General features: G+C 40.9%; 1 protein-coding gene and 1 pseudogene across 1 annotated transcript; both read left to right on the top strand.

Annotated features, from left to right (window-relative positions):
- The first annotated feature begins 449 nt into the window (after positions 1–449).
- On the top strand, positions 450–1389 carry LOC141147899 (olfactory receptor 8G17-like; annotated as a pseudogene).
- Positions 1390–16341: 14952 nt separating this feature from the next.
- LOC141147900 (olfactory receptor 2G3-like) lies at positions 16342–17498 on the top strand. Its single transcript, XM_073635060.1, has one exon. It carries the CDS (start codon positions 16342–16344, stop codon positions 17293–17295), a length of 954 nt encoding a protein of 317 aa, XP_073491161.1. The 3' UTR covers positions 17296–17498.
- The last annotated feature ends 9378 nt before the right edge of the window (positions 17499–26876 follow it).

A 26876-nucleotide genomic window follows, 5' to 3' on the forward strand; every position in this document is an offset into this window, starting at 1 on the left:
GCTGTTACCTAATTGGGCTTTCTGATTATACTGGCTAGGGTGTCTGGGCTATGGCACAAAAAAAGTCATAGTTTTTGTTTCTGATGCCATAGGAAAACACTGTGTTTTTCAGTCCATTTATTCAGGCTCAATCTAAATTACACTAGGAATAATATATACTGCAGTAACTTCTTTTTTTTTTTTTTGATGCTTGTATATTTGAGAATTTTGGTAAAGAATTTAAATAATTAACATTCAAAACAGTAAAAATAAAAAAAAACTTTCTCATATTTTTGTAATATTGCAGAATTTTTAAACTTTCATTTAGAAAAAAAAAATCTGTATTTTATCTTTTGAAATTAAAATAAAGTCATCCAGTTATTTGTAAAAAAAAAAATGGATTATATATTATTCATATACGTATGTTATATTTTAATTTGCTTGCTATAAAAGTAAGTAAAATATTTGCAATGGGAAATCTGACATATTTAAATGAACTGTTTCTCTCTGGATTGTCTGACCTTCCAGTTCTTCAGCTCCCTCTATTTCTGTTCTTCATCCTCATTTACCTTCTGACATTAACCTGGAATTTGCTGATCATTGTCCTCATAGCTACTGATTCTCACCTCCATGTTCCTATGTATTTCTTCCTTGGCAACCTGGCTGGTTTGGACATCTGTTGTTCTTCAGTCACCGTTCCACGAATGCTATTTGACTTTCACACCAAGAGAAAAAATATTACCACAACAGCTTGTATAACCCAAGTCTTCTTCTTTATGTTTTTTGATGCTTCTGAGACAATCCTGTTGTCTGTCATGTCCTATGATCGATATATTGCTATTTGTAAGCCCCTACATTATGTGCAGATCATGAGTTGGAAAATGTGCCTACAGTTGATGTCCTTTGTGTTCTGTCTCAGTGTTATGAATCCTTTAGTTCAAGCACTTTTTGCCTTCCGATTAAAATATTGTGGGTCACATATTATAGAAAATTTCTTCTGTGACCTGCCTCAGTTGCTTAAAATCTCCTGCAGTGACATCCACATCAATATTTTGCTCATGATTCTCTTTGGTTTCTTTCTTGGAGGTGGGTCTCTAACATTAACCTTCCTGCCCTATGTCTATATATTTCAAACTGTTCTAAAAATGAAAGTTAAAGGCAGCAGAAGTAGTCTTCTCTACATGTACCCCTCATCTGACAGTGGTCTTCATTTTTTATTTCTCCATTGTGTTTAATTATATTGGACCAATCACTAATCATTCATTTGTTGGTGAGAATGTGGTGCCTATCTTTTACTCTGTGATCCTTCCTTTTCTCAATACTCTCATTTACAGTCTGAGGAACCAGGATTTCAAAACAGCAATGCAAGATGTTTTAAGGATCATTGCTTCAAATTCAATTGGAAATTAATTAATAAACTTAGCTCTCATATCCCTTGTTGAAAATTCAGTGGAAGTCTAACAATGTTGGCATCACCAAAATGCCAACAAGTTGAAAAAACAAATTAAGCTGAAAAATTGCATTAGAGTAAAAAACATTTAAAAAGTTATTAACCACTTCCCGACCGCCGCACGACTATGTACGTCCTAAGTTTGAACGGGGATATCGTTGTTATGGCAGCAGCTAGCTGCCATAACCCCGGTATCCCCGTTTTCGTGCGGCGGCCGGCTTTCAGATAAAAGTGGTCCCTGCGGCGGATTCACCGCGAGATCACTTTTATCGGTGGCGGGAGAGGGGCCCCCCCTCCCGCCGCGATCCGGTGCCCTCCGCCGCTTACCGGAGCCGTCGGTAGCGGCGGAGGCGATCGCGTCCTCTGCCGTGCTGTGTATAGAGACGAGTGAGGCCAAGATGGTGCTCACTCGTCTCCATGACACTGCTGGGCGGAAGCGACGTCAAAACGTCACTTCCGTCCACGCCTCTTAAAGGCATATTTTTTCAAATGTCATTTTTCTAAATGACTTTTTTTAATTGCATTTTAGTGTAAATATGAGATCTGAGGTCTTTTTAACCCCAGATCTCATATTTAAGAGGTCCTGCCATGCTTTTTTCTATTACAAGGGATGTTTACATTCCTTGTAATAGAAATAAAAGTGACACAATTTTTTTTTTTTTTAAAAGTGTAAAAATAAATAAAATATTGTAAAATAAATAATAAAAATAAAAAAAAAAATTTTTAAAACCCCCCTGTCCCGACGAGCTCGCGCGCAGAAGCGAACGCATACTCGAGTAGCGCCCGCATATGAAAACGGTGGTCAAACCACACATGTGAGGTATCGCCGTGACCGGTAGAGCGAGAGAAATAATTCTAGCCCTAGACCTCCTCTGTAGCGCAAAATATGCAACCTGTAGAATTTTTTAAACGTCGCCTATGGAGATTTTTGAGGGTAAAAGTTTGACGCCATTCCACGAGCGGGCGCAATTTTCAAGCATGACATGTTGGGTATCAATTTACTCGGCGTAACATTATATTTCACAATATAAAAAAAAATTGGGATAATTTTACTGTTGTTTTATTTTTTTATTCAAAAAAGTGAATTTTTTCCAAAAAAAAGTGCGCTTATAAGACCGCTGCGCAAATACGGTGCAAAAAAAAGTATTGCAATGACCGCCATTGTAGTCTCTAGGGTGTTAGAAGAAAAACCATATATAATTTTTGGGGGTTCTAAGTAATTTTCTAGCAGAAAAACCTGTTTTAAACATGTAAACACCTAAAATCCAAAACGAGGCTGGTCTTAAAGTGGTTAACAAACATCAAAAAATCACTTCTGGACAATTAAAATCAGATTTTATGAAGTTAAAACCAAATAGATACCAACTGTATAAGGATCATGATGAGGCCTAAGTTATTAATAGGAATGAGCAAATGGGTTCAGTTTGTAGGTAATTTGACCAACCCTGCATCAAATCTGCAAATTTCAAACTTAAATTTGAACCCCACTGAAGTCTCTAGGAGGCAAATCTAACCAATGTTGTCTATTTTCAAGACTAATTGGCAAGGGATTGTTAAAAGGGCATTAAAAGCTGGATACTGCCATAGGGGACATGTATCAATATGAAAAAAGAATAATACTGTACAGCAGTGAAATGTTCTTTTGATGGGGGGGGCTTTAAAAGTAACATTAACAAATCATTTAATAACATGCTTTGGGATGCCTTAAAGGGTAAGTTCACCTTTACAGAAAAATCTGTAAGGTGAACTTCACTGGACCCTCTCCTCACCCCCCCCCCCCCCTCGTCCCACTGACCTGCATGGCAGCGATCACCCGCTTTTAAAAAGGGCCCAAATACATCCCTGGGAATTACAGACCAGTTAGCCTAACATCAATAGTATGCAAGCTCTTGGAGTTGATGATAAGAGACTAGATACGGGATTTTAGTAATGAAAACTGTATCAGTAGCAGTAATCAGCATAGATTCATGAAGAATCATTCTTGCCAAACCAATCTATTAACCTTCTATGAGGAGGTGAGTTTCCATCTAGATAAAGGAAGGCCTGTAGGGTTTTTCAAAAGCATTTGACACAGTTTCCTATAAACTCTAATGCCCTGTACACACAGTCGGACTTTGTTCGGACATTCCGACAACAAAATCCTAGGATTTTTTCCGACGGATGTTGGCTCAAACTTGTCTTGCATACACACGGTCACACAAAGTTGTCGGAAAATCCGATCGTTCTGAACGCGGTGACGTAAAACACGTATGTCAGGACTATAAACGGGGCAGTAGCCAATAGCTTTCGTCTCTTAATTTATTCTGAGCATGCGTGGCACTTTGTGCGTCGGATTTGTGTGCACACGATCGGAATTTCCGAAAACGGATTTTGTTGTCGGAAAATTTTATAGCAAGCTCTCAAACTTTGTGTGTCGGAAATTCCTATGGAAAATGTGTGATGGAGCCTACACACGGTCGGAATTTCCGACAACAAGGTCCTATCACACATTTTCCATCGGAAAATCCTATCGTGTGTACAGGGCATTAGACTCCGCGCCCTGGGGAATCTATGCTCTAGCTCCCAGTGGGATCTGTGTTGATGCTCCAGTAGACCTGCTTCCTGAACCTTCCAGAGTTCAATCCGCAGCAGTCAGTCCTAAAGTCTTCTACCTTAGCTGTGCACTCATGACTTCTATGGATTACATCTGTCACCTGGACTCAGGTGACCTGACACCACGTAGACCCTCCTCTCAGCGGGGAAGAAGAAGAGAGAAAGCTGAGACGATTTCTAAGCGCCGGAGCCGTAAGCCGGCTATAACGGGGTTCAGAACGTGTGATCGCTGCCATGCAGGTCAGGGAGGGGCGAGGAGGGGGTCCTGTGTAAATTCACCTTACAGATTTTTCTGTAAAGGTGAACTTACACTTTAAAGCTGCATGTGGTGTTACAGAACAGTATGATCTTAACGGACAGTATCAGCAGCACCTTGAACTGACATTACATATTTTAAAGGTGTAATAACTGTTTTACATTTTATATTCAGCTTGGCTTAAATTCAGCACCCCAATCTGATCCATTTCAACTCAACTTTTTAATGTAGTTTTTTACCAGTTTTTTTTTTATCCATTGGTAATAGAAAAAATTGCCCTGAATTTAACAGTTGTAGTGGCAGCAACAACAAATCTTGTAATAGATAAATAAAGCCCTTGACTTTGCACAAACTGACCACTGGCATAACAGTTTAATAGTAGAACTTGCAATTTTGCAATTCTTGGTATGTTAACATTTTTGTCATACATGCACTGGATGTTTATGTGTATTTTTACAGTATATTATAGTATATAGTATAGTATATTCTATACCGTTATACAACTAAAGAAGCAGATATATAAAATTTCAGGCATCCGCCCATCCTTTACTGTATAATAGTTTCAATTTTGGATCAATATTTTCTTATGTTAAGATATGTTGGATAACAATAACTTTGCAAGTGTTGGATTAGGTGAGGATTTAGTACTAGGTTCTTTTGGGTGACTGTAAGATGTTTAATCTTGTTTACTTTTATTTTCAATCAATGAAATAAAATTATATTGTTATAATTATTTGTGTTAAGTTTTTTCTATGCTTTCATATAATTGATTTGCTATTGGATGGGGCATGTCACGTACCTCGTGGCAGAGCCTGACGTGTAGAAGGAGACTTCTTGTACAGCCCCGGCTCAAGGGCCACTGGTGTTGTGACAGTGGCCTCGATAGTGCACTGAGGTAAGAGTGCCTGCAAGATCTTGCTTTGGTCACAGAGGTGTGTGGCAGATGCATTAGGCACCTTTCACACTGGGGCGGTTTGCAGGCGCTATTGCGCTAAAAATAGTGCCTGTAAACCGACCTGAAAGTGCCACTGCTTTGTCTCCAATGTGAAAGCCCCATTGGCTTTCACATTGGAGCAGTGTGCTGGCAGGACGGGAAAAAAAATCCTGCTAGCAGCATCTTTGGAGCGGTGTGTATACCACTCCTCCACTGCTCCTGCCCATTGAAATCAATGGGACACCGCGGCAATACCGCCGGCAAAGTGCATCTGCAGAGGCGCCTTGCAGTGGTTTTTAACTCTTTCTCGGCAGCTATTGGGGAGTAAAACCTCCCCGCTAGCGGCCGAATACCGATGGTAAAGCGCTGCTAAGAATAGCGGCGTTTTACCGCAGACGCCGACGACGCCCCCGCCCCATTGGTCTTACCAGATCTGGACTGGGTAGTTGAAGCAGCGCATGGCAGCAGGGACAGCAGATGCAGGTACACAGCAGTTGGAAGACCAGCGTCACCCAGGCACTATACAGAGCAGGACAGACGGATAACTGGATAAAGGGTCAGACAGGCCAGGTCAGCAACGTATGATCAGATATAAGCATAAATGGCAGGCAAAGAATGGTCACGATGCAGGCAGAGGTTGGCAACAGGATAACAGGCCGATATAACAAAGTCTTAAGGGAAGCCGAGGTCAGGACAGGTAAAAGCAAGTGCGGTCAGGATAAGCCAGATAAAACACAGGAATCAATATACAGGACACAGGAACAGGGACACATGTAAAGCTGCAGATCAGACAGCAATGCACTAGTGCCGCCCTTAGATAGGCCATTTTGCACCAGCACTAGCGGTAACACATGCACACATGTATCTTACTCTGCCTAGAAACTTCAGCTGTGCTATGGCCAGCATATCCTTGATGGTACCACAATTGAAGTCCACTATTGTAAGGCAAATCTGGCCATTTAGTTAGACAAACTGCATACAACTGGGGTTCAGATTGAACTCATGGTCAATCAGATCTCAAATTTCTATGAAGAAAGAGATGTGTATGAAGATGTATCCACCAATGCAAGTGACCCATGCCGATAATATAGCCAAACGAAGATGAGGATCATGAATCAAGGAAAGAAGAGAGAACTCCTCATAGTGCAACTTGTAGACAGTTTTATTTATAAAAAAAGTAGTAACTTACATTTCAGTATCCTTTAAAAAATGCATAAAATGGAGCAGGCACGCCAGATCGCGTTCCACCTGCTCTCCAGTACAAAGGCGGAAGTGACGTATCATGCACGTAGTGCACACCGGTGTGCCGGGACCGCTGCAACAGCATCGTTCTAAGGTAAGTAATTCATAATGAGCTAGTATGCAATGCATGCTAGCTCATTGTGCCTTTGTCTTGCAGTTTGTTTGTTTTTGTTTTTTGTTTTTTTTTATCTGGGTTTACAACCACTTCAAATGTACTAAAAATTTGAACAACATTTAGGGTAATATAAACGACATATTACAGTGCCCAGAATTTGAGATTCAATCACAAAATTAAACAAATATTAGTCCTTTGCATGATCTTCGAATACAAATGATTCAAGCTACACATACAAACTACTTGTTTAACCAGTTTTTGTTTTAATTAGGATTTCATATGGCCTTTCACTGGTAAACGTAATATCTGGTTATTCATTAACATTGCTGAAAATAAATCAGTGATTGTGTGGCTCTTTGATGTACCAGAAAAAGACACCAATGCATCTGGAGACATTCTTATATTCCTTTACATTTTAGATTATTTACTAAGTAAAAATAAGCTGTTAACAAAATAAGACAAATCTATGCTAACTTCAGTTATCCAATCGTGTACAAGCACAAGAAATATAACTTAAAGTGGAAGTCCAGCCTAATACTTAAATTCTCTCCTGCAATCATTAATGCGAGCTAAGTTTAGCCTTATGTTGTAAAAAAAAATCCCAGTTTTTCTACCTTTATTTTGCAGTATCCAGTGCCGTCACATGACTTCCTCTTCCTTCTGAGTGTAAAAGCAGCCAGTGGGTGTGTTTACTGAAAGCTAGTGACATCACTTCCAGGGAGGTGAACTGTTCCTGTGTAGCCAGTGGGCGTATTCAGGATGGTAGGAGCTGATCATAGGTTCCCGCCCAGTGTTCTCTCATCAGTAAGGATGCGTTGTACATCCTAATTCATGGCAAAAATAAAGAAATAAAAAAAGACCCACCCACACAGGGGGGAGGGGCTTGGAGGTGCAGTGCACATAGACAGTATAGCTTTGCAAGGCTTTGAATCAAGACTACCATAGGAGAAGGGAGTTGGATGCAGGGTGGGAGGAACTGTCAGTGTAGCTGAAAGTGCTCTGGGGTCTCAGTTCACAGTCTACAATGATCACTATGCATTAACCACTTCAGCTCCGGAAGGTTTTACCCCCTTAATGACCAGGCCATTTTTTGCGACGCGTCACTGCGTCACTTTAACTGACAATTACGCAGTCGTGCAACGCTGTACCCAAGTAAAATTGATGTCCTTTTTTCACGCAAATAGAGCTTTCTTTTGGTGGTATTTGATCACCTCTGCAGTTTTTTGCACTATAAGCAAAAAAAAGCGACAATTTTGAAAAAACAATTATATTTTTTACTTTCTGCAAAAAAAAAAATTGCAATACACATATATTGATTGGTTTGCACAAAAGTTATAGCGTCTACAAAATAGGGGACTTTTATTTTTTTATGGGTTTACTGATAATGGCGGTGATCTGCGCTTTTTTAGCGGGACTGCGACATTGCGGCAGACAAACCTGACCCCAAGTGACACTTTCTGCCCAGTAACCTGCTGGATGTCGGGACGTGCAGCTGGCTTGTGCAACAACTCTGTGTTCAAGCAGCTGCTGGTACCTCTGCCATTTGTTGTGGCTTTCCTGCCTTGGCTGTGTGCATTGGCCATATTCAGGGTTCTCCATTTGGGCCCTAGTATATCCTTTTGGCCACTCCCTTGCCGTGAAATGTGAGAAAAGCTCTCCCTTCTTCTCTTGGGGATAGCATTTACAGCATTAAGTCCTTCAGAGACTATTTCTTTTGATGCCTATATGCCTTGAAATAGAAATCCTACAGACACAGCTATTACTGCTTCTTCTGTTTTTAAACAATATATAATAGAATGTTGAAATTTGTCTCGCTTTCAAAAACTATATACATTTTCCTCTTCATACACCCCTGAAGAAAAAAAATTGTACTCCGAAACGCGTTGGGTGGAGGGAGGATTTCCTATGTGTTTACAAATATGGTGACAATATCTGATATTGCTTAGACAATACCTTGTTTCATCTTTATATGTAAATTTTTTAATGACGATGTCCAATCACTAATAAAAATCTTTTTTCTACTATAAATACTTTGTATACTCCTCTAAATATACTACTATGTGCTTTTAAAGTCCACCTAGGGGAAACTCCTCTTTTTTTCTTACAATGCTGATATGTACAGTATTTTGTCATGCTTTAGAAATGCCAAGGGACCATTTCGTTTTATAAATTGTAACAACAATTGTAGAAAATAAAATGTATCAAGGCTTGAAATGTAACACACGGGTTTTGTATTACATTGCTTTAACAATTCTCTTCAGCAAAATGTTTTCTCTGCATCTAGTTCTGACACTGAATGGACTGTGAATTGTCATTTGCACCCCAGTCTTGGGCTTGATTCACACAAATGCGTTTTTTGATGCATTTTGTAGAAATGCAGGACATTTTTTTAACATACTTTCCTATGGAATACGTTCACATCAATGCATTTCTGTGCCTCTGCATTTTTGGAAAGGGTTAGGGACTTTTCTCCCGCAAAATGCAGCATTTTGCATGTAATAGACTTCAATGGACCTGCATCCAAAATGCAAGTACCGCGTTTTTACTGCATTTTTACTGGGTTTTTACCGCTGATGGCTGAATGTAAAAAAAAAAAAAAGAATTGCCAGCAAAAAGAAAATAGTGAAAAAACAGCATGGGGTCACCCCCCCAAAATCCATAAAAGACCCTTATCTAAGCATTCAGCCGGGCAGGTCAGAAAAGGGAGGGGACGAGCAAGCGCACCACCCTGAACCATATTAGTCTGCATGCCCTCAACATGTTGATGGGGACAAGGGGTCTGAGGGTGGGGGGCTTATCGGAATCTGGAAGCCCCCTAACAAGGGGGCCCCAGATTCTGGCTTCCACCCTTTGTTATTGGATAACAGGTACATCGTACCCCTATTCATTCACTAAAAAAAAGTAGTGTAGTGTGACAATAGACAAGAGACAGTTTTTGACAAGTCCTTTATTAAAAATGTCTTCTTCTTCCCCACTTCTTCCCCCTCCTGGCTTCTCCAGCTTCTTCTTCCACTCTTCTTCTTTCTCCTGTCTTCTTTGTCTGGTGTTCTTCTTCCTCCTCCGCCGCTCCCACTGACAACCCTCCTCCGATGCTGCATCTTGCTGATCTGTCTGTGCCGATGTCAAGAATTTCTTAGATAACTATGGGGCATAGCCATCAGATGATGGAATCCGGAGGAAGAAGTGGGGAAGAAGAAAACATTTTTAATAAAGGACTTGTCAAAAACTGTCTTTTGTCTTTTGTCACACTACACTACTTTTTTTTGGTAAATGGGTAGGGGTACAGATTCCAAATAAGCACACTGCCCGCAGATCACGACAACCAATGGCCAAGGTTGTCGAGAAGAGGCCCTTGTCCCCATCAACATCCCTCCCTTTCCTGACCTGCCAGGCTGCATACTTGGATATGGGTCTGATATGGATTTTGGGGGACCCCATGCCAAAATTGAAAAAAAATGGTGTGGGGTCCCCCCAAAATCCATACTAGACCCAAGGGCCTGGTATGGACCTAGTGTGGACCCCACACTGTAGCCGGCAATTTTTTTTTTTCATTTAGCAGTCAGCAGCGAAGCCTGCTGACAGCTGATGACTCATCGGTTATTAAGGATGTGGCAGCCGGCTTTCCAGCCCTCTCCTTAGCAACCAGCTATATACAGTGTAAAAAAAAAAACACAAGTCGTACCAAAATCATGGTAACATTTTGGTAAAAAATCGCGTGTCCAAGCACCGCAAAAGGCACTGCAGAAACACTCAAAAGCAACATGCATACAGGTTGCAGGTTGCAGTTTGCATATTTTTTTTCAATACATGCTTTTGATCCATTGAAGTCTATGGAACCAAAAACCAGAAAAAAGTCCCTGGCCCTTTCCATAAAATGCACAGATGTGAACGCGACCCATAGGAAGCAATGTTAAATGGATTGTAGTGTGTTTCTGCAAAACTGAAAATGCATTAAAAAATGCATAGGTGTGAACCACCTGTCTGTCTATATGCTTAATATTTTCTGGTCCTGCCCACTCCTCCAAAGCTTCTGAACACAAGCCCATACCATTTATTCAGAAATTCGCAAACCATATATACCATCCCCCAGGGATCTTTTTACTTCTCCATAGGACCCCTGAAATCCTACAACAAATCAATGGTAGGACAATTAGTGAACATGGCTCACTCCTTTTGATTGTGATGTTGACCACGCCCCCTTATGGCGTCACAGTCCCAGCATGCCCAGGGACTGTGACGGCATAAGGGGTGGGGTCACCGCCTATATAAGTCACATCAGAGCGCTCAGAGAGCATTTCAGTCAAAGAGAGTGTTGTGTCAACATCAGAAGAAGAGAAGAGGGAAGAAGACAAGAAGGCAGAAGTCTGGGCCACCGCTAGAAAAAGAGCGGCAAAGGAGCAGATGATAGCGGAAGAGCCTAGCAGAAGACCCGGAGAGCATGGAGAAGAGGTCAAAAAACAGGAGAAGAGGCCGGAGACAGCGGAGAAGAACCAGAGAGACCCCAGAAGTCGGAAGAAGACCCCCGAAGCCGGAAGAAGACCCCCGGAGCCGTCTAATAAATTACTTCAAAAACCTGTGTAGTGTGTTTTTTTATTGACACTTTTTCCCTAGGTGAATGGGTAGGGGTACAATGTACCCCATACTCATTCACATAGGGTGGGGGGCCGGGATCTGGAGGCCCTCGTATTAAAGGGGGCTCCAGGATTCCGATAAGCCCCCCGCCCGCAGACCCCGACAACCAATGGCCAGGGTTGTCGGGAAGAGGCCCTTGTCCTCATCAACATGGGGACAAGGTGCTTTGGGGGGGCTGCAGGGTGCCCCCCTCACCCAAAGCACTCACCCTCCATGTTGAGGGCATGCGGCCTGGTACAGTTCAGGAGGGGGGCGCCCGCTCGTCTCCACCCCCTTTCCTGACCGGCCGGGCTGCGTGTTCGGATCGGGGTCTGGTATGGACTTTGGGGGGACCCCACACCGTTTTTTCGGCGTAGGGGGTTCCCCTTAAAATCCATACCAAACCTAAGGGCCTGGTATGCCCCGCACTTGCCACAATAGGAACATTTGTTTTTCCTATTACAGCGAGCGCGAGATGCAGTACCCTGCCCTTGCGTCATATCTGGTCCGTCGTACCAGCATACAGAACGGGCTTTCCGTCAGGAACTGAGTCCGGCGGAGTTACGAAGGAAAGATTTGAAACATGTTTTGGGAAAAAAAGTCAGCGGAAGCCTACACACAATCGGATTGTCCGGCGGACTCTGGTCCGCCGGACCAAGTCTGCTGTAAAGTCCACTCGTGTGTACACAGCATAAGAAAAAAAAAATATTTTTTTGTTTTTTTCATTTCCTGTCATTTTTCTTTCATATTATGAAAAATAAAAAAAAAATCCCCAGTGGTAAATAAAAACCATCAAAAGAGGCTTCTATACTCAAAAAATTATATACAATTTTTTTGGGTACCGTATTGCATGAGGAATTGCATGAGTAATTTTCAGCCAAACTATGGCAGTGCTTAAAACTGAAAAATGGCTTGCACAGGATAGGGGTTTAACATATCAGTCTTCAAGTAGTTAAAATAAAAAAGTAATGTATTAATAATTACAGAGCTGCATTCGTTTTTGTTTAATCTATCTACTTAGATTTCTGTTTTAAGTCAGTGTAATTCTTCTTCTTATATTTTTCCACAATTATTTTTCCCACCAGTCTTTGTACTTTTCCACATTTTTGCATTGCACTTTGACTTTAAAAAAAAAAAAGCAATCTGAAGTAAATAACTAAATAATAAAGTTTACCAAGTAGAAATACTATAGACCCAGACTGTTTACCAATACATTATTGTGTTAACATTCCAAGATATAATTGCATTATGTTATTAGTGACCTGATTACCAAACACGAGTCTCATGACAATGCTGCTAATCCTTGAGGATTTCTTAATTGTTATTTGTGTTTGTTATTTGTTAGGTGTTCCCCAGAGTTTGGTGTATACATTTCAAGTTTAAATCTCATTTCTTGTTAATTAATATCTAACAACAATGAATGGAAATGGAGTCGGAATATACTCTCTGTGGAGAGTATTGGTTATAAAAATGGATGAGTAGAATTTCAGAGATCTCCTTTCCATAGGAGGTGAGCATTGTGTGGTGGCAGAGATCTCCTCGTTCTCCAAGGATCGGCATCTCACTTGTGTCCCATCCCAGAATATTGGCCGTTATATTAATAGTATTGTCATTGCGATGTGTTGGTTCTTCTGATTCTTTTTACTTAACAAGATGTTTAGAATTTTGTTTTTCTGTCACATCTGTTATTGAATTTTTCTAAATATTTAATGTTCTATATATTACCAAACATGACTATTTAAAAAAAAATGTTTTACCTATTATATTTAAATATGACAAAACAAATATTTTTAATGTAAGAAACCATACCAACATAAATATATAAGCTGTCATCAATAATATACTAATGACAATTCTTGTAACTTGGTTGATATGTTGATCCTCTGGATTTGGTATTTTACCAGCAAAAGTACATAGCCACACTGGATGTGAGGATGTGAGTTAGGCTGGCCAGACATTGGTCGAATTTCTAAAGAATTTTCTTTTGAAAAAATGAGAAATTTCATGCATTTTGATGGTGCCACCATTGATTTCGAAATTCGACTAACCAAGCCTTCGATTTCACCTCTTGTTGCTACAGAAAATAATTTTCGTGGCTGGGAATCTTCTTTTCTTTCCGGGAATTTTAATTTCCTGCACATGTGCATTTCTTTTTCGATTAAGTTTCTCACATAATTCTCCAATCATTGATTAGAAAATCGTTTGCTTTTCAAAAAAAAAATTCCAACATGCCCGATTACTCAAATTCGATGGCCACACGAAAATTGGCTGTTGCTGCAGCCCACTAATGGTTCGAAATTCAAACGAAAATTCTTAGATAAGATTTTCGAAAGAAAAGTCTTTCAAAGTTCGACCCAATGTATGGCCTACCTTAGAGAGAGAAATCATAGAGATCTGATTTATGCTGGTAAATGAGCTCTTTGATGCGATGACTTGTGTCAGCAGTTACACAGGGGGAGAATCAGGTGCAGCTGTGCAATTAAGCAATAAAACCTGGAAGTTGATTGATTTCTATGTAGATCTCCACCAGATTTTGTACTCTTCAATTTTAATAAATCACCCCTCCCGCGCTGTTCTAATTATACATTTATTCAGCTCTGATATATAATGCGGTGCTGCAAGGGGATAAACTAACCCAGTCGCATCAGTCTCTGTATGAGCAGAGACTAAACTCTAATAATTATAATACGATTATATAGCTCTGACATATACCACAGTGCTGTACAGAGATCACTCAACTAGTTACATTTGTCTCTGTACTGGAAGAGCTTGCACTTTAATGTCCCCACCACAGTCACACACTTTAACTTAGATATCTGTTTTTAGCAATATTTTTTTTTTAGAAATTAAGATAACAAAATAATATGTACATTGTTTTTTGGTGGACAAACTTTGATACTGTTTGACCCTATTGTCTTTTAAAAAGTAATTTATTTTCTTGGCAATTAGACAAAAAGTTAAAATAGTGTTTTTTTTTCTATTTTTTTCACCAGTGTTGGTTTTAAAATGTGTAGTGTTTGCTGTGTGTTCTTCATATACATACATGCTTTCAATATACGTAATGGTATCTACTCAGAGGCCTATTAGATAGGGATGGAGGGCACCGGACCTTACCAGGTCATCGCCTCATTTAAAGTCACATTGTTCTTCTTTTTTCGCCAGATTAATGATCCTCCAAATGACATTCCAAACCCCTCTTGAACTGAATAGCACTTATTAATATAAAAGTTGAGGCCTCCCCATCTTTTCTTTACTTGCTGCCTACTAGTTTGTCTACCATCCATCAAAATTTTTGTTGATATACACCAGTAGACCCGGCACTGTTAGACGTACTGTACATTGCATTTCTTTATTTGACTTATTGGCCGCATTTTGTGGCCATTGTTCTTGTCAATAGCAATAAAAATAAAAATAAAATAAAACAAAAGTAGTTTTACTGTAGATACAAAGTAAAACATTATTTATTTTATAATTTGTCCTACATGAAATCATACTAAATACTAAAATTAAATTTCTGGTACATAGGACAGTAAGGTTATTTGCAAATGAACTTTGCAAATGTATTTGTTATGCCCCACCGAAAAATTACTAAACAAAATGAATAGAAATAAATAAAAAACAAAGTTTAAATATTAATAATAAAATAATTTTAATAAAAAAATCAGCATAAACAAAAATAGCTAATGACGGTTCCATCTTTATGTCTAATTGCAGCTAATAGGTAATCTGCAGGGGTTCTCATTATGGGCATATTGACCATTTTCCTGTCCCTGCAACTCTCCATGTATGGGATTGTGTTACCTCCTTTTATTTGCTTTATGTATTCATTTTTGTTGTAAGGCAACTGACAACTGACAGAATGCTTTTTTTTTCTCTGGTTTTCAAGTTCTGATAATGATATATCGAATGCTTACATGTTCCTTATAATGGTTCATATATTGTGAGATGGTTCTAGGCCTATGGTGATGAACCCCCTGTTTTTCTCTTGTCATTACATATTGTCTAACTACTGTTCTGGATTGTACAACTGTCAATACATTTGTTACATCCGCTCTTGTGATCTTAATTGTCCCATTTGAAAATTGGTCACCGAATCTCCTCTCTGTTTATGTATGTGTAATTCATCTTCAATAAAAATATTATGGAAAAAAAAATAATAGCTAAAGGGATAAGGAGAGAAAGGAGGTGCATTTAATTAAATTTTCTTTTTACTTGTGATATTTCTTAAACTGAAGTCATATGCAGATCATAGGTTACTTATGATCGGCACATGACTTCAGTGTGACCCTCTGTGTGACATATGAAAAAGTAATTGCAATCTCACAGTACATTGTTACCCCTATTACTTTAGGCCAATTGCAGAGAATCTGCAAGTGTCATTTTTCACATGAGCAGCTGCATTTTGATTCAATTGCAGTTGTCATTTCACAGCCAAAAAATACCTAAAATAGTGGAAGGCATAAAGAAGCAGATTGTGAAAGATACACTCTAGAAACTTTGTTGAGGAATTTTAGGACATATCCTACATCTAAGGTCTTCCAGTTATTATTATTATTATTATTATTATTATTATATGTTAAGTGGAGGTTTTTTTTATATCTGCCTGCATTTCTACTTTTTAAGGGCCATTTCTTAGTATTTCTCTTTTGGATAATGGGTCAGGATAGTGTCCAGCTTGAATAAACAAACACTCTAAACTGTGGCCTTCTCATATCTTGTGGCGGTACGCTATCTAATCTAAATTTCCTGAATCCAATTAATCTTATTTTGTGCTGGTGTTTAGAAACCTTTGTTACTTAGGAGAAAATTCATATTGGCATTATTTTGTTACAATGTATTGAGTGACTGATATTTCTTAGTTATACTGCTTGTGTGCGGAGTGTTTAATGTACATGTGCATTTTTGCTGACTTGCTCAAATTTTGGTGCTGTTGTCTCTAGGTTGTGCACATTTAAGTCAGTATTAGTATTTAGTTAGTATTTTTTTCAAGATTTTGGCAACACAGCTCATTTGTTGAGAATCTACATATTTGACAAACAAACTTGATACTTTTAACCTTTTTGAAATCTTTTTTGGGAATTTTGACTGCACTGAACATTTCCTGAACTCCATTTTATTTCAATGTCATTCACAGTTGTATGAAAAGACAATTACTGTAAAATATGCTTATGCAAAGACAGAATCTCAACAATGGGACAACGTTTTTTCTACAAGGATTCTTAGATCTGTCTATTTCCATTCAGATAACCTTAAATATTTTCTTTATGGTTGCTTATATCCTGTCTTTAGTGGGGAATGGTCTGATCATCTTGAGCATTACATTTGACTCTCATCTCCACACCCCCATGTATTTCTTCTTAAGGGGCTTGTCCATGCTAGAACTCTGTTCCATCAATGTTACTGTTCCTAAAGCTTTGGCGATTTTCCTGTCCATGGATAGATCCATCACCTTTATTGGCTGTGCCACTCAGATGTACATTTTCTCTGCAGTTGCTGTGTCAGAATGTCTCTTCCTTGCAGTAATGGCCTTTGATAGGTTCATGGCTATCTGCCACCCACTACGATATATTTCCGTGATGACCTCTAAAATGTGCTATCAGTTGGCCACTGGACCATGGATTGTAGGGTTCCTGATGCCTTTAATTCACACCAGTTCAATTTTCAGGCTCCCATTCTGTGGATCTCATCACATAGCCCACTTCTTCTGTGACATCCCACCTCTTCTTCACTTGGCATGTGTCAACACCTTTAAAATAGAGCTGTATGTCTTCATTGTTTGTATCTGTGGAGCAACAATCCCATTCTTTCTTATACTCTGCTCCTACGTGAAGATACTGTCCTCTGTGTTCCTTCTACGCTCTAAGGAGGCCCGCCAAAAGGCCATGTCTACATGTTCTGCCCATCTGGTCTCTGTCATCATATTCTATGGCACGGCCATGTATGTCCACCTTCGTCTTGGGACAGCTTTCTCTTCATACCAGGACAGAATGACGGCCCTTTTCTATTGTATCATAATCCCAACAATCAACCCTCTGATCTACAGCCTGAAGAACAAGGATATGAAAGCTGCACTGGTAAAAATAAAGTGCATAATTTTCAACACCCCCTCTACATAGTACATCCAGAAAAAAAATTGCATTAGAACTGGACTTTTCTTTAGATGGATGATAAAACATGTAAAAAAAAAAAAGAAATGATGTGTTTAAATGTTTGCACATTGAGTACATTCATAAAAAACATGTTCTCACTTCTTCTGACAACTTTTCTAATCTCATAATTAATATTTGGTCCTTTGATTTTTTATCAAATAATATATAAAGAATATATTAACGCATTCATACAATTTCATAAGGACAAGCAGTATATGTGCATTAGTTGAAAGAGTTGTCCAAAAGATGTTCTTATCATACTGTTGACCTCTGACCAACGTTTTTAAAGTTGGCACACTATTTATAGACAGAGATGATGTGGCACTTCCTGTGTTATTTAATTATGTTATACAAACTGGAACAATCCAATGGTGAGCAGGACAACTCACATTACCAGGAACAGAGGAGAAGAGATAAGCCACTAGAAGAGAGCTACTGTAATTGCCAAAATGCTAATCGCATAGATACATAATTTTAAATTGTTAGGTTTCTGCCCAAGCATATATGAATTATCCCCCTTCCGTAAGTACAGCTTGTCTGTAATGTTAGGGTTTTGGAATAATAGGATGTGTAAACTTCCTTCTGTTATTTTAACTATTCCTATCTCACCCCCTCTCACTTGTACCTTCAGATCCCACCATCCCACCCTATATTACGATTCTTTGCCTTTGCCTCTCTTTCATCTACCGTATGGTTCATTTTCTGACTGCATTATTCCTCTACCTTAATGGACCAATCTAACTGTTAGTAATAGCACAAAGCTGATTTGTGTACAGGCAATGAAGTCGATTATTGTTTCTGAGCTTACCAAAAAAGAAATGCAAAGAAACTGTCTTGTACCTTCAGTCATAGTATATTCTGCAGTGGCGTGGGATGTGGACAGGTTGTACTAAAATCATAATTTTTAGAAAGGAAATGAAGGCCTGTTAAAATGGCGGCCCTTGCTATATTACTTAGAGCAGTGGTTCTCAACCCTGTCCTCAAGTACCCCCAACAGGCCATGTTTTGGGAATTTCTCTTAGATAAAATAGCTGTCCAAAATACCAAGCCATTGACTCTAATTTAAAGCACCTGTGCAAGAGAAAGGAAAACCTGCAAACATGGCCTGTTGGGGGTACTTGAGGACATGTTTGAGAACCACTGATTTATAGGACCTAGTAATCAAAATCCACAGTTAAACAGAGTATGCTGTATGCTGGTCTGGGTACAAGAACTGAAAATGTATTTTAGTGAGTGGCGACTTGTAATAAACTCTAGCAACCAATCAGTGAGCAGTAATGTGCAGTAACCTCTAGCAACCAAATGGTGAATGGTAATGTGTAGTAATCTCCTCAGAATATTTTTTCTTGTTTTTCTCCTCTAAAACCTAGTTGTGTCTTATGGTCAGGTGTGTCTTATGGAGCGAAAAATACGGTACTTTAAACTGGTTGTGGGCCGCCTACCACAGATTTACTGCAGCACACATGCCACTCTGCACTGAATCACGTACATGTATGTGATCCAGTATTTCTGGGTAGAGGGCGTTTGAGTGCACACCCCAGCTGTCATTCAATACAGCACAAGTTGATCAGTGGGTCCCAGCCAATAATTTATGACCGGAACCCGCTGATCGGCTGAGCGAATGACAGAAAAAAGCTCTGTGTTGGTGAACAACAGGGGATAAAAACAGTACACAGTGCACACTGTACACATTGTTAGGCACACAGTTAACCCCTTGAGTGCCCTTACATGTTAACCCCTTCCCAGCCAGTGTCATTAGTACAGTGACAGTGTATAATATTAGCACTGATCACTGTTTTAGTGTCACTGGTGATGTCAGTGGCAGTTAGTCAGTTCCCCCTCAGTGTCAGATTTCCTGTGACACAATCACAGTCCCATTATAGGTAGCTGATCACCGTCATTAATAGTATAAATAAATAAATAAATAAATAACAATTCCAGTTACATTTACCATCATTTGTAGACACTTTAACTTTCACACAAACCAATCAATATACACTTATGAGGATTTTTTTTTTTACCAAAGACATGTAGCACAATATATTTTGGCCAAATTTCTGAAGAAATTTTTTTTTTTAAATGTTTTAAATTTGTAAAGGCTAAAGGTTTTTACCTTAACCCCTTCACGCCCATGCTATAGCTGAATGACAGCTACAGCGCAGGACTTACTTTGCTGAGAGGACATCTATTGATGTCCTCCTGTGATCGCACTTCCCACGCGCCCCCTGCAGCATGTGGGCGGCATGCTCAGTGATCACTGATCAGGGTACAAGGCCAATCACAGTGGCCATTTACCATGTGATCAGCCGTCTCCAATGATAACTGATCATGATGTAAACAGAAGCCGGTTCTCAGCGTGAGGAGAGATGAAAAGAGCCGATAACTGGCTTGAGCTTGAGTGTCCTGATTATCAGTGCACTCCCAACAGTGTCCACCAGAGATCCAATCAGTGCCCACCAATGCTGCCAATCAGTGCCCATCAGTGCTTCCTCATCTGTGCAGCCTATCAGTGTTTCCTATCAGTGCCATCTCATCAGTGCCCATCAGTGAAGGAGAAAATAACCTGTTTGAAAAATTTTATAACAAACTCTGAAATTTTTTTTCAACATTTTTGGTATTTTTTCATTTGTTTAGCAAAAAATGCAAAGCCCAGTGGTGATTAAATACCACCAAACGAAAGTTCTATTTGTGTGAAAGAAAATTATAAAAATTGAAAATGAGTATAGTTGTTGGCAATCAAAGTGCAACAGCGCTGAAAGCTGAAAATTGACCTCGGCAGGAAGGAAGTTAAAGTGCCGGGTAGGCAAATGGGTCATGCATTTTCTTAATTATAGTAAAAAACCTTTTACGTGCAGCTCCACCTTGCCCCCACCCCGTTTACTTACCTGAGTCTGATCTTGATCCAGCGCTGTGCCTGAGAACAGCAGCACCGCTCCCTCTCTCTTACTCTTAACTTGGCTCCTGCTGCTCTCAATCAAATCTAGTGAGTGACGAGTGATCAAGGTGGGTCCAAGCCACGCTCTGTGTGTCAATACACAGTGTAGCTCCAGATCAAGCCCACATGAGTGCTTCTATAGCAAGCCGCTTGTTATGGGGGTACACAGACACACAGTGTGGCTTGGCCACGCCCCTGCTCACTCGTTACTTCCCGCCCTTGCTCATTTGTTACTTCATTTGGTTGACAGCAGCAGGGGAGACAGAAGGAGCCATTAGCACCAGCAGGGGACCCCAAAAGAGGAGGATTGGGGCTGCTCTGTGCAAAACCATTGAACAAAGTAGGTAATTATGACATGTTTGTTATTTTTTTTAAAAACCTTTACCAGCACTTTAAGTCATTTTAGGATGGATGTAAGAAGCACAATTGTGAGAACATTTAAAGGGGATGTAATAAGGTGATCTTTAGCAGTCTCCTTTAACATGTCTCCAGTCTATACCAACTCCTGTAAGATGTTTGTTCATGAATGGTCTCTTACTATCTCATGTAGCATATCTGAAATTCTTGACCTTCTCGTATTCTGTGTCTGTAATTTTTTTAGCATTTAGCATTACATTTACTGAATATGTATGTGTGGCTCATTGGCAATATCAGGGGTTGCACCTGTGGCTCCTTATATCAAGTGACCACCACTGGGACAGAATAAGGGTCATATAACACCTGTCAGTTTTCTTTTTTGCCATCTGTGTTTCCACTGGGGACATTTCCTTACACTTCATGTCCCATAGCCAAAACAGGAAGTGAGAGGAAATATCTCCAAAGTGAGGGAACCCCTACATGTCACCAGAACTAGTGTCCCCCTTGAAAGGTTTCCCCTCCATTGCTGTTCTGGTAACAGTCCAAAATTGAGGATTTTCTTTCACTTTCACTCTTAGCCATAACGGTAAACAGGACAACTTTTAAGGATAAATCTCCCTAATGGGGCACAAACCGCAATAAAATCCTTACAGGGTGTCTAAACGCTCTCTACTCTATCCAAAACTAGAACACATTTTGCTAGTGGTTGTAAACCCACTCATATACCCAGTGAAGTAACTGGTCTCAGGTGATACATAGAGATGAAACAAATATTCCTACATATGGTAAGTTGTACCTGATTATCTTCAACCCTTTCTTCTTTATATCCTGGAGTAGGGATGAGCTTCGAGTTCGAGTCGAACTCATGTTCGACTTGAACATTGGCTGTTCGCAAGTTCGCCGAACACCGAACAATTTGGGGTGTTCGCGGCAAATTCGAATCCCGCGGAACACCCTTTAAAAGTCTATGGGAGAAATCAAAAGTGCTAATTTTAAAGGCTTATATGCAAGTTATTGTCATAAAAAGTGTTTGGGGACCCGGGTCCTGCCCCAGGGGACATGTATCAATGCAAAAAAGTGATTTTAATAATGCTTAAAGTCAAACAATAAAAGTGTAATATCCCTTTAAATTTCGTACCTGGGGGGTGTCTATAGTATGCCTGTAAAGGGGCGCATGTTTCCCGTGTTTAGAACAGTCTGACAGCAAAATGACATTTCGAAGGAAAAAACTCATTTAAAACTACCCGCGGCTATTAATGAATTGCCGGTCCGACAATACACATAAAAGTTCATTGATAAAAACGGCATGGGAATTCCCCACAGGGAAACCCCGAACCAAAATTAAAAAAAAAAAAAATGACGTGGGGGGGTCCCCCTAAATTCCATACCAGGCCCTTCAGGTCTGGTATGGATATTAAGGGGAACCCCGGCCAAAATTTAAAAAAAAAATGACGTGGGGTTCCCCCTAAATTCCATACCAGACCCTTCAGGTCTGGTATGGATTTTAAGGGGAACCCCGCGCCAAAAAAAATAAAAAAAAAAGGCGTGGGGTTCCCCCAAAAATCCATACCAGACCCTTATCCGAGCACGCAACCTGGCAGGCCGCAGGAAAAGAGGGGGGGACGAGAGTGCACCCCCCCCTCCTGAACCATACCAGGCCACATGCCCTCAACATTGGGAGGGTGCTTTGGGGTAGCCCCCCAAAACACCTTGTCCCCATGTCACCGGGAAGACGAAGAAGAGAAGAGGATGAAGAAGAAGATGAAGAGAAGAGCGGGAGCCTCCCCCCATGCCATGGGTGCGGAGCGGCCCGAGGAGAAGAAGATAGAAGACGCCGCGGAGGAGATGCTGGACGAGAACGCCGGAGGAAGAACCAGAAGAGCCAGAAGAACCAGAAGAAGAAGAAGATGAAGGAAGATAGAAGAAGCATTTAAATAAAGGAATTGTCAAAAACTGTCTCTTGTCATTTTTAACTATTTTGACACTTTTTTAGTGAAATGGTAGGGGTAAGTACCCCCTTACCATTTCACACAGGGGGGGGCCGGGATCTGGGGGTCCCCTTGTTAAAGGGGGCTTCCAGATTCCGATAAGCCCCCCGCCCACAGACCCCCACAACCACCGGCCACGGTTGTGGGGATGAGGCCCTTGTCCTCATCAACATGGGGACAAGGTGTTTTGGGGGGCTACCCCAAAGCACCCTCCCAATGTTGAGGGCATGTGGCCTGGTACGGTTCAGGAGGGGGGGGCGCACTCTCGTCCCCCCCTCTTTTCCTGCGGCCTGCCAGGTTGCGTGCTCGGATAAGGGTCTGGTATGGATTTTTGGGGGAACCCCACGCTGTTTTTTTTTTTTTTTTGGCACGGGGTTCCCCTTAAAATCCATACCAGACCTGAAGGGTCTGGTATGAAATTTAGGGGGAACCCCACGTCATTTTTTTTTTAAATTTTGGCCGGGGTTCCCCTTAATATCCATACCAGACCTGAAGGGCCTGGTATGGAATTTAGGGGGACTCCCACTTCATTTTTTTTTTTTTTTTAATTTTGGTTCGGGGTTTCCCTGTGGGGAATTCCCATGCCGTTTTTATCAATGAACTTCTATGTGTATTGTCGGCAATGCAATAGCCGCGGGTAGTTTTAAATGGCTTTTTTTCCTTCGAAATGTCATTTTGCTGTCAGGCTGTTCTAAACACTGGAAACATGCGCCCCTTTACAGGCATACTATAGACACCCCCCAGGTACAAAATTTAAAGGGATATTACACTTTTATTGTTTGACTTTAAGCATTATTAAAATCACTGCTCCTGAAAAAACGGCCGTTTTTAAAACTTTTTTTTGCATTGATCCATGTCCCCTGGGGCAGGACCCAGGTCCCCAAAAAACTTTTTATGACAATAACTTGCATATAAGCCTTTAAAATTAGCACTTTTGATTATTCATGTTCGTGTCCCATAGACTTTAACGGTGTTCGCGTGTTCGAGCGAACTTTTTTCCTGTTCGCATGTTCTGGTGCGAACCGAACAGGGGAGTGTTCGGCTCATCCCTATCCTGGAGTATGCTGTCCAGTTCTGGGCACCAGTCCTTAGGAAGGATGTACTGGAAATGGAGTGAGTACAAAGAAGGGCAACAAAGCTAATAAAGGGTCTGGAGGATATTAGTTATGAAGAAAGGTTGCGAGCACTGAAATTCTCCCTGGAGAAGAGACGCTTGAGAAGGGATATGATTTCAATTTACAAATACTGTACTGGTGACCCCACAATAGGGATAAAACTTTTTTGTGGAAGGGAGTTCAATAAGACACGTGGCCACTTATTAAAATGAGAAGAAAGAGGTTTAACCTTAAACTGCGTAGAGGGTTCTTTACTGTAAGAGCGGCAAGGATGTGAAATTCCCTTCCACAGGTGGTGGTCTCAGCGGGGAGCATAGATAGTTTCAAAAAACTATTAGATAAGCACCTGAACGACAGCAACATACAGGGATATACAACGTAATACTGACACATAATCACACACATAGGTTGGATTTGATGGACTTGTGTCTTTTTTCAACCTCACCTACTATGTAACTATGTAATTATGCTCGCTGCCCACTGACTCATAAAAAAAAACAATGCACATATCCTGATAGGGTTCCAGACAAATGACAGCTTCCTTAGGAACCAGTGACAGCAGGAAGATGTCATATGCAAAAGCGTCAGAATTCTGCTTCTATATGTGATCTGTAGCTCATCCCTATTACATAGTTAACCATTTGCAAACCAGCTGCCGCAGTTGTACTGCGGCAGAATGGCTCGGCTGGGCGAAACAACGTTATGTAACGTCGCTTTGTCCTGTGGCCACTAGGGACGTGCACGGGCCGCCGGAGGCACGCGTGCCCCTGCTCACCGCAAGTGCTCGGCGGACGCAATCACTGCCGGGCTCCCACGATCGCTCGGAGCACACGGAGAACTGGGATTTGTGTGTGTAAACACACAGTTTCCAGTTCTCTGAGGGGAGAAGTGACAGATTGTCTGTTCATACAGAGTATGAACAGCGATCTATCTCTTCCCCTACACAGTACACCCCCCCTTCAGTTAGAACACACACTAGGGAACACATTAACCCCTTGATCGCCCCCTAGTGTTAACCCCTTCCCTGCCAGTGACATTTTTACAGTAATCAATGCCTTTTTAAAGCACCGATGGCTGTAAAAATGCCAATTGTTCCAAAATTGTTACTCAGGGTAACTCATGACAACAGGTTTTTGTGTCTCCCATAGAGGGTTTGCCTAGGCCAAGGCTCTCCCAGAAAGCAAAGATATCACAAAATCTACTATGCTTCTGTCCGTGGGAAAAACCTGGGGCAGCATCTCAAAGTATATCTCAACCTGGTCTAGAAACACTCTGCATTGAACTGGATTGCCCCCAAATCGCTGGGGAAATGGAGTAGAACCAGACATACCTCTTATAGAGGTAATACTCAAGGTGGGTGCCTGCACAGAGACTGGCGCAGCAGCAGGGATGGCTTGCAACTCAGGTTGTACCAGAGCAGCCACAGTGGGAGATTCCAGGTGAGCCGTGCAACTCAGGAGCATTAGTAACGCTATGGCAAACTGATCCATGCAGTGATCTTGCTCATCCAATCTGGAAAAAATATTACCAACAAGTGGATTGACTGTATCTTCTGAATTCATGGCCTTCCCCTACTGTCAGAAACCGTGAAATCAGACCGAGACAGATGTACAGTTAAATCACACTTGTTTAATAATAAAAGTAAAAAGAACAAACGTAGTCAAAACATAGCCAAAGTTCAGTAAACAGAATGGATCGTCAGCCAAGCCAGGAGTCAGGGATCAAAGTAGGATCTGTAGCCAGAAGGGATGTCAGCAAAGCCAGTCTTTAAACGGGACAGGAGATGTTTCTGTGATGTGACCAAGGCGAAGGCAGAGTCTTGTCCATCCGAGTATTTACATTGGTGAATTTCTAAGTGCCAATGGAGAATTTCTATGTGCCAATCTTCAGTTTTGCTAGGCATTTGCAGGTGTGTCAATTCTTCTTCTAACTGTTCTCTGACACAGTGTTTCTGATCACTTCCACACCAGTCTCAGTGGCACTAGACCATTGTAAGCCATAAACAATGTTCCTGATCACTACCACTCCAGTACCAGTATCACCAGACCAGTGTAAGCCAGAAACAGTTTTCCTGATTGTTGCCACACCAGTTTCAGTGTCATCAGACTAAGGCATGATAACAGCAGTGTTCCTGATCACTGCCATATGCCAGTGCCAGTGTCACCTGACCAGTGTATATCATAAAAAGTGTTCCTAATTGGTGCAATGCCAGTCTCAGTGTCACCTGACCAGTGTATGCCATCAACAGTGTTTATGATTGTCGCCACACTAGTCCCATGCTCATCCGGCCAATGTACAGCATCAACAGTGTTCCTGATCACCACAGTACCGGTCCCAGCTTCACTAGACTAGTGTAAGCCAGAAAGTGTCCATGATTGCCTCCACACCAGTCCCAGTGTTACCAGCGTGTGTAAATCAGTGACAATGTTCTTGATCACAGCCACACCATTCCCAGTTTTACTAGATCATTGTAAGCCAGAAACAGTGTTCATAGTTGCTGCCACACCAGTTCTGGTGTCGCTAGATCAATGTAAGACATCAGCAGTGTTCCTGATTGTCACCACACCAGATCCAATGTCACCAGTCCAGTGTAGCCATCAGTAGTATTCCTGATTTCTGCCACACCAGTCTCAGTGGCTAGGGATGGGCCGAACACCCCCGGTTTGGTTTGCACCAGAACATACCAAACAGGCAAAAAATTTGGCAGAACACACGAACACTGTTAGAGTCTATGGGACATGAACATGAATAATCAAAAGTGCTCATTTTACTTTCAAAGTATTTTATTTCTATATCCACTGTACAATATCACAACCGTTGGAGAAGAGACAAAAAGCCCAAATATAACAAATCAAAATAACTTTTACATTATGGCAGGTATCTTAGCATCTGCATTGGCTCCTTCATCTCAGTCAAAATGCTCCAGCTTGAGGAGTTTAGCATCAAGGGACCCAGAGAAGATCCAGCGGCACCCCTAATGGGAACATACTGTGCCTGAATGAACCTCTCCAAGCTCCTGTAGCTTCACTGTATCAATGGTAAAGCATGTAGTCAGGCAAATAGTTAAGGACTTCGGAAGCCTAGTTTGATTGCTCCAGGTTAGCTGGAGCTAGAGTCAGAGGGTCTCTCCAGTTACCTTGGAGGGCCATTTAA

Source organism: Aquarana catesbeiana, linkage group LG06 (assembly GCF_042186555.1).
Source record: "Aquarana catesbeiana isolate 2022-GZ linkage group LG06, ASM4218655v1, whole genome shotgun sequence".
Lineage (NCBI taxonomy): Eukaryota > Metazoa > Chordata > Amphibia > Anura > Ranidae > Aquarana > Aquarana catesbeiana.

Coding starts and splice junctions, on each gene's coding strand:
- LOC141147900 (XM_073635060.1), top strand. CDS start 16,342: ATGCTTATGCAAAGACAGAATCTCAACAATGGGACAACGTTTTTTCTA.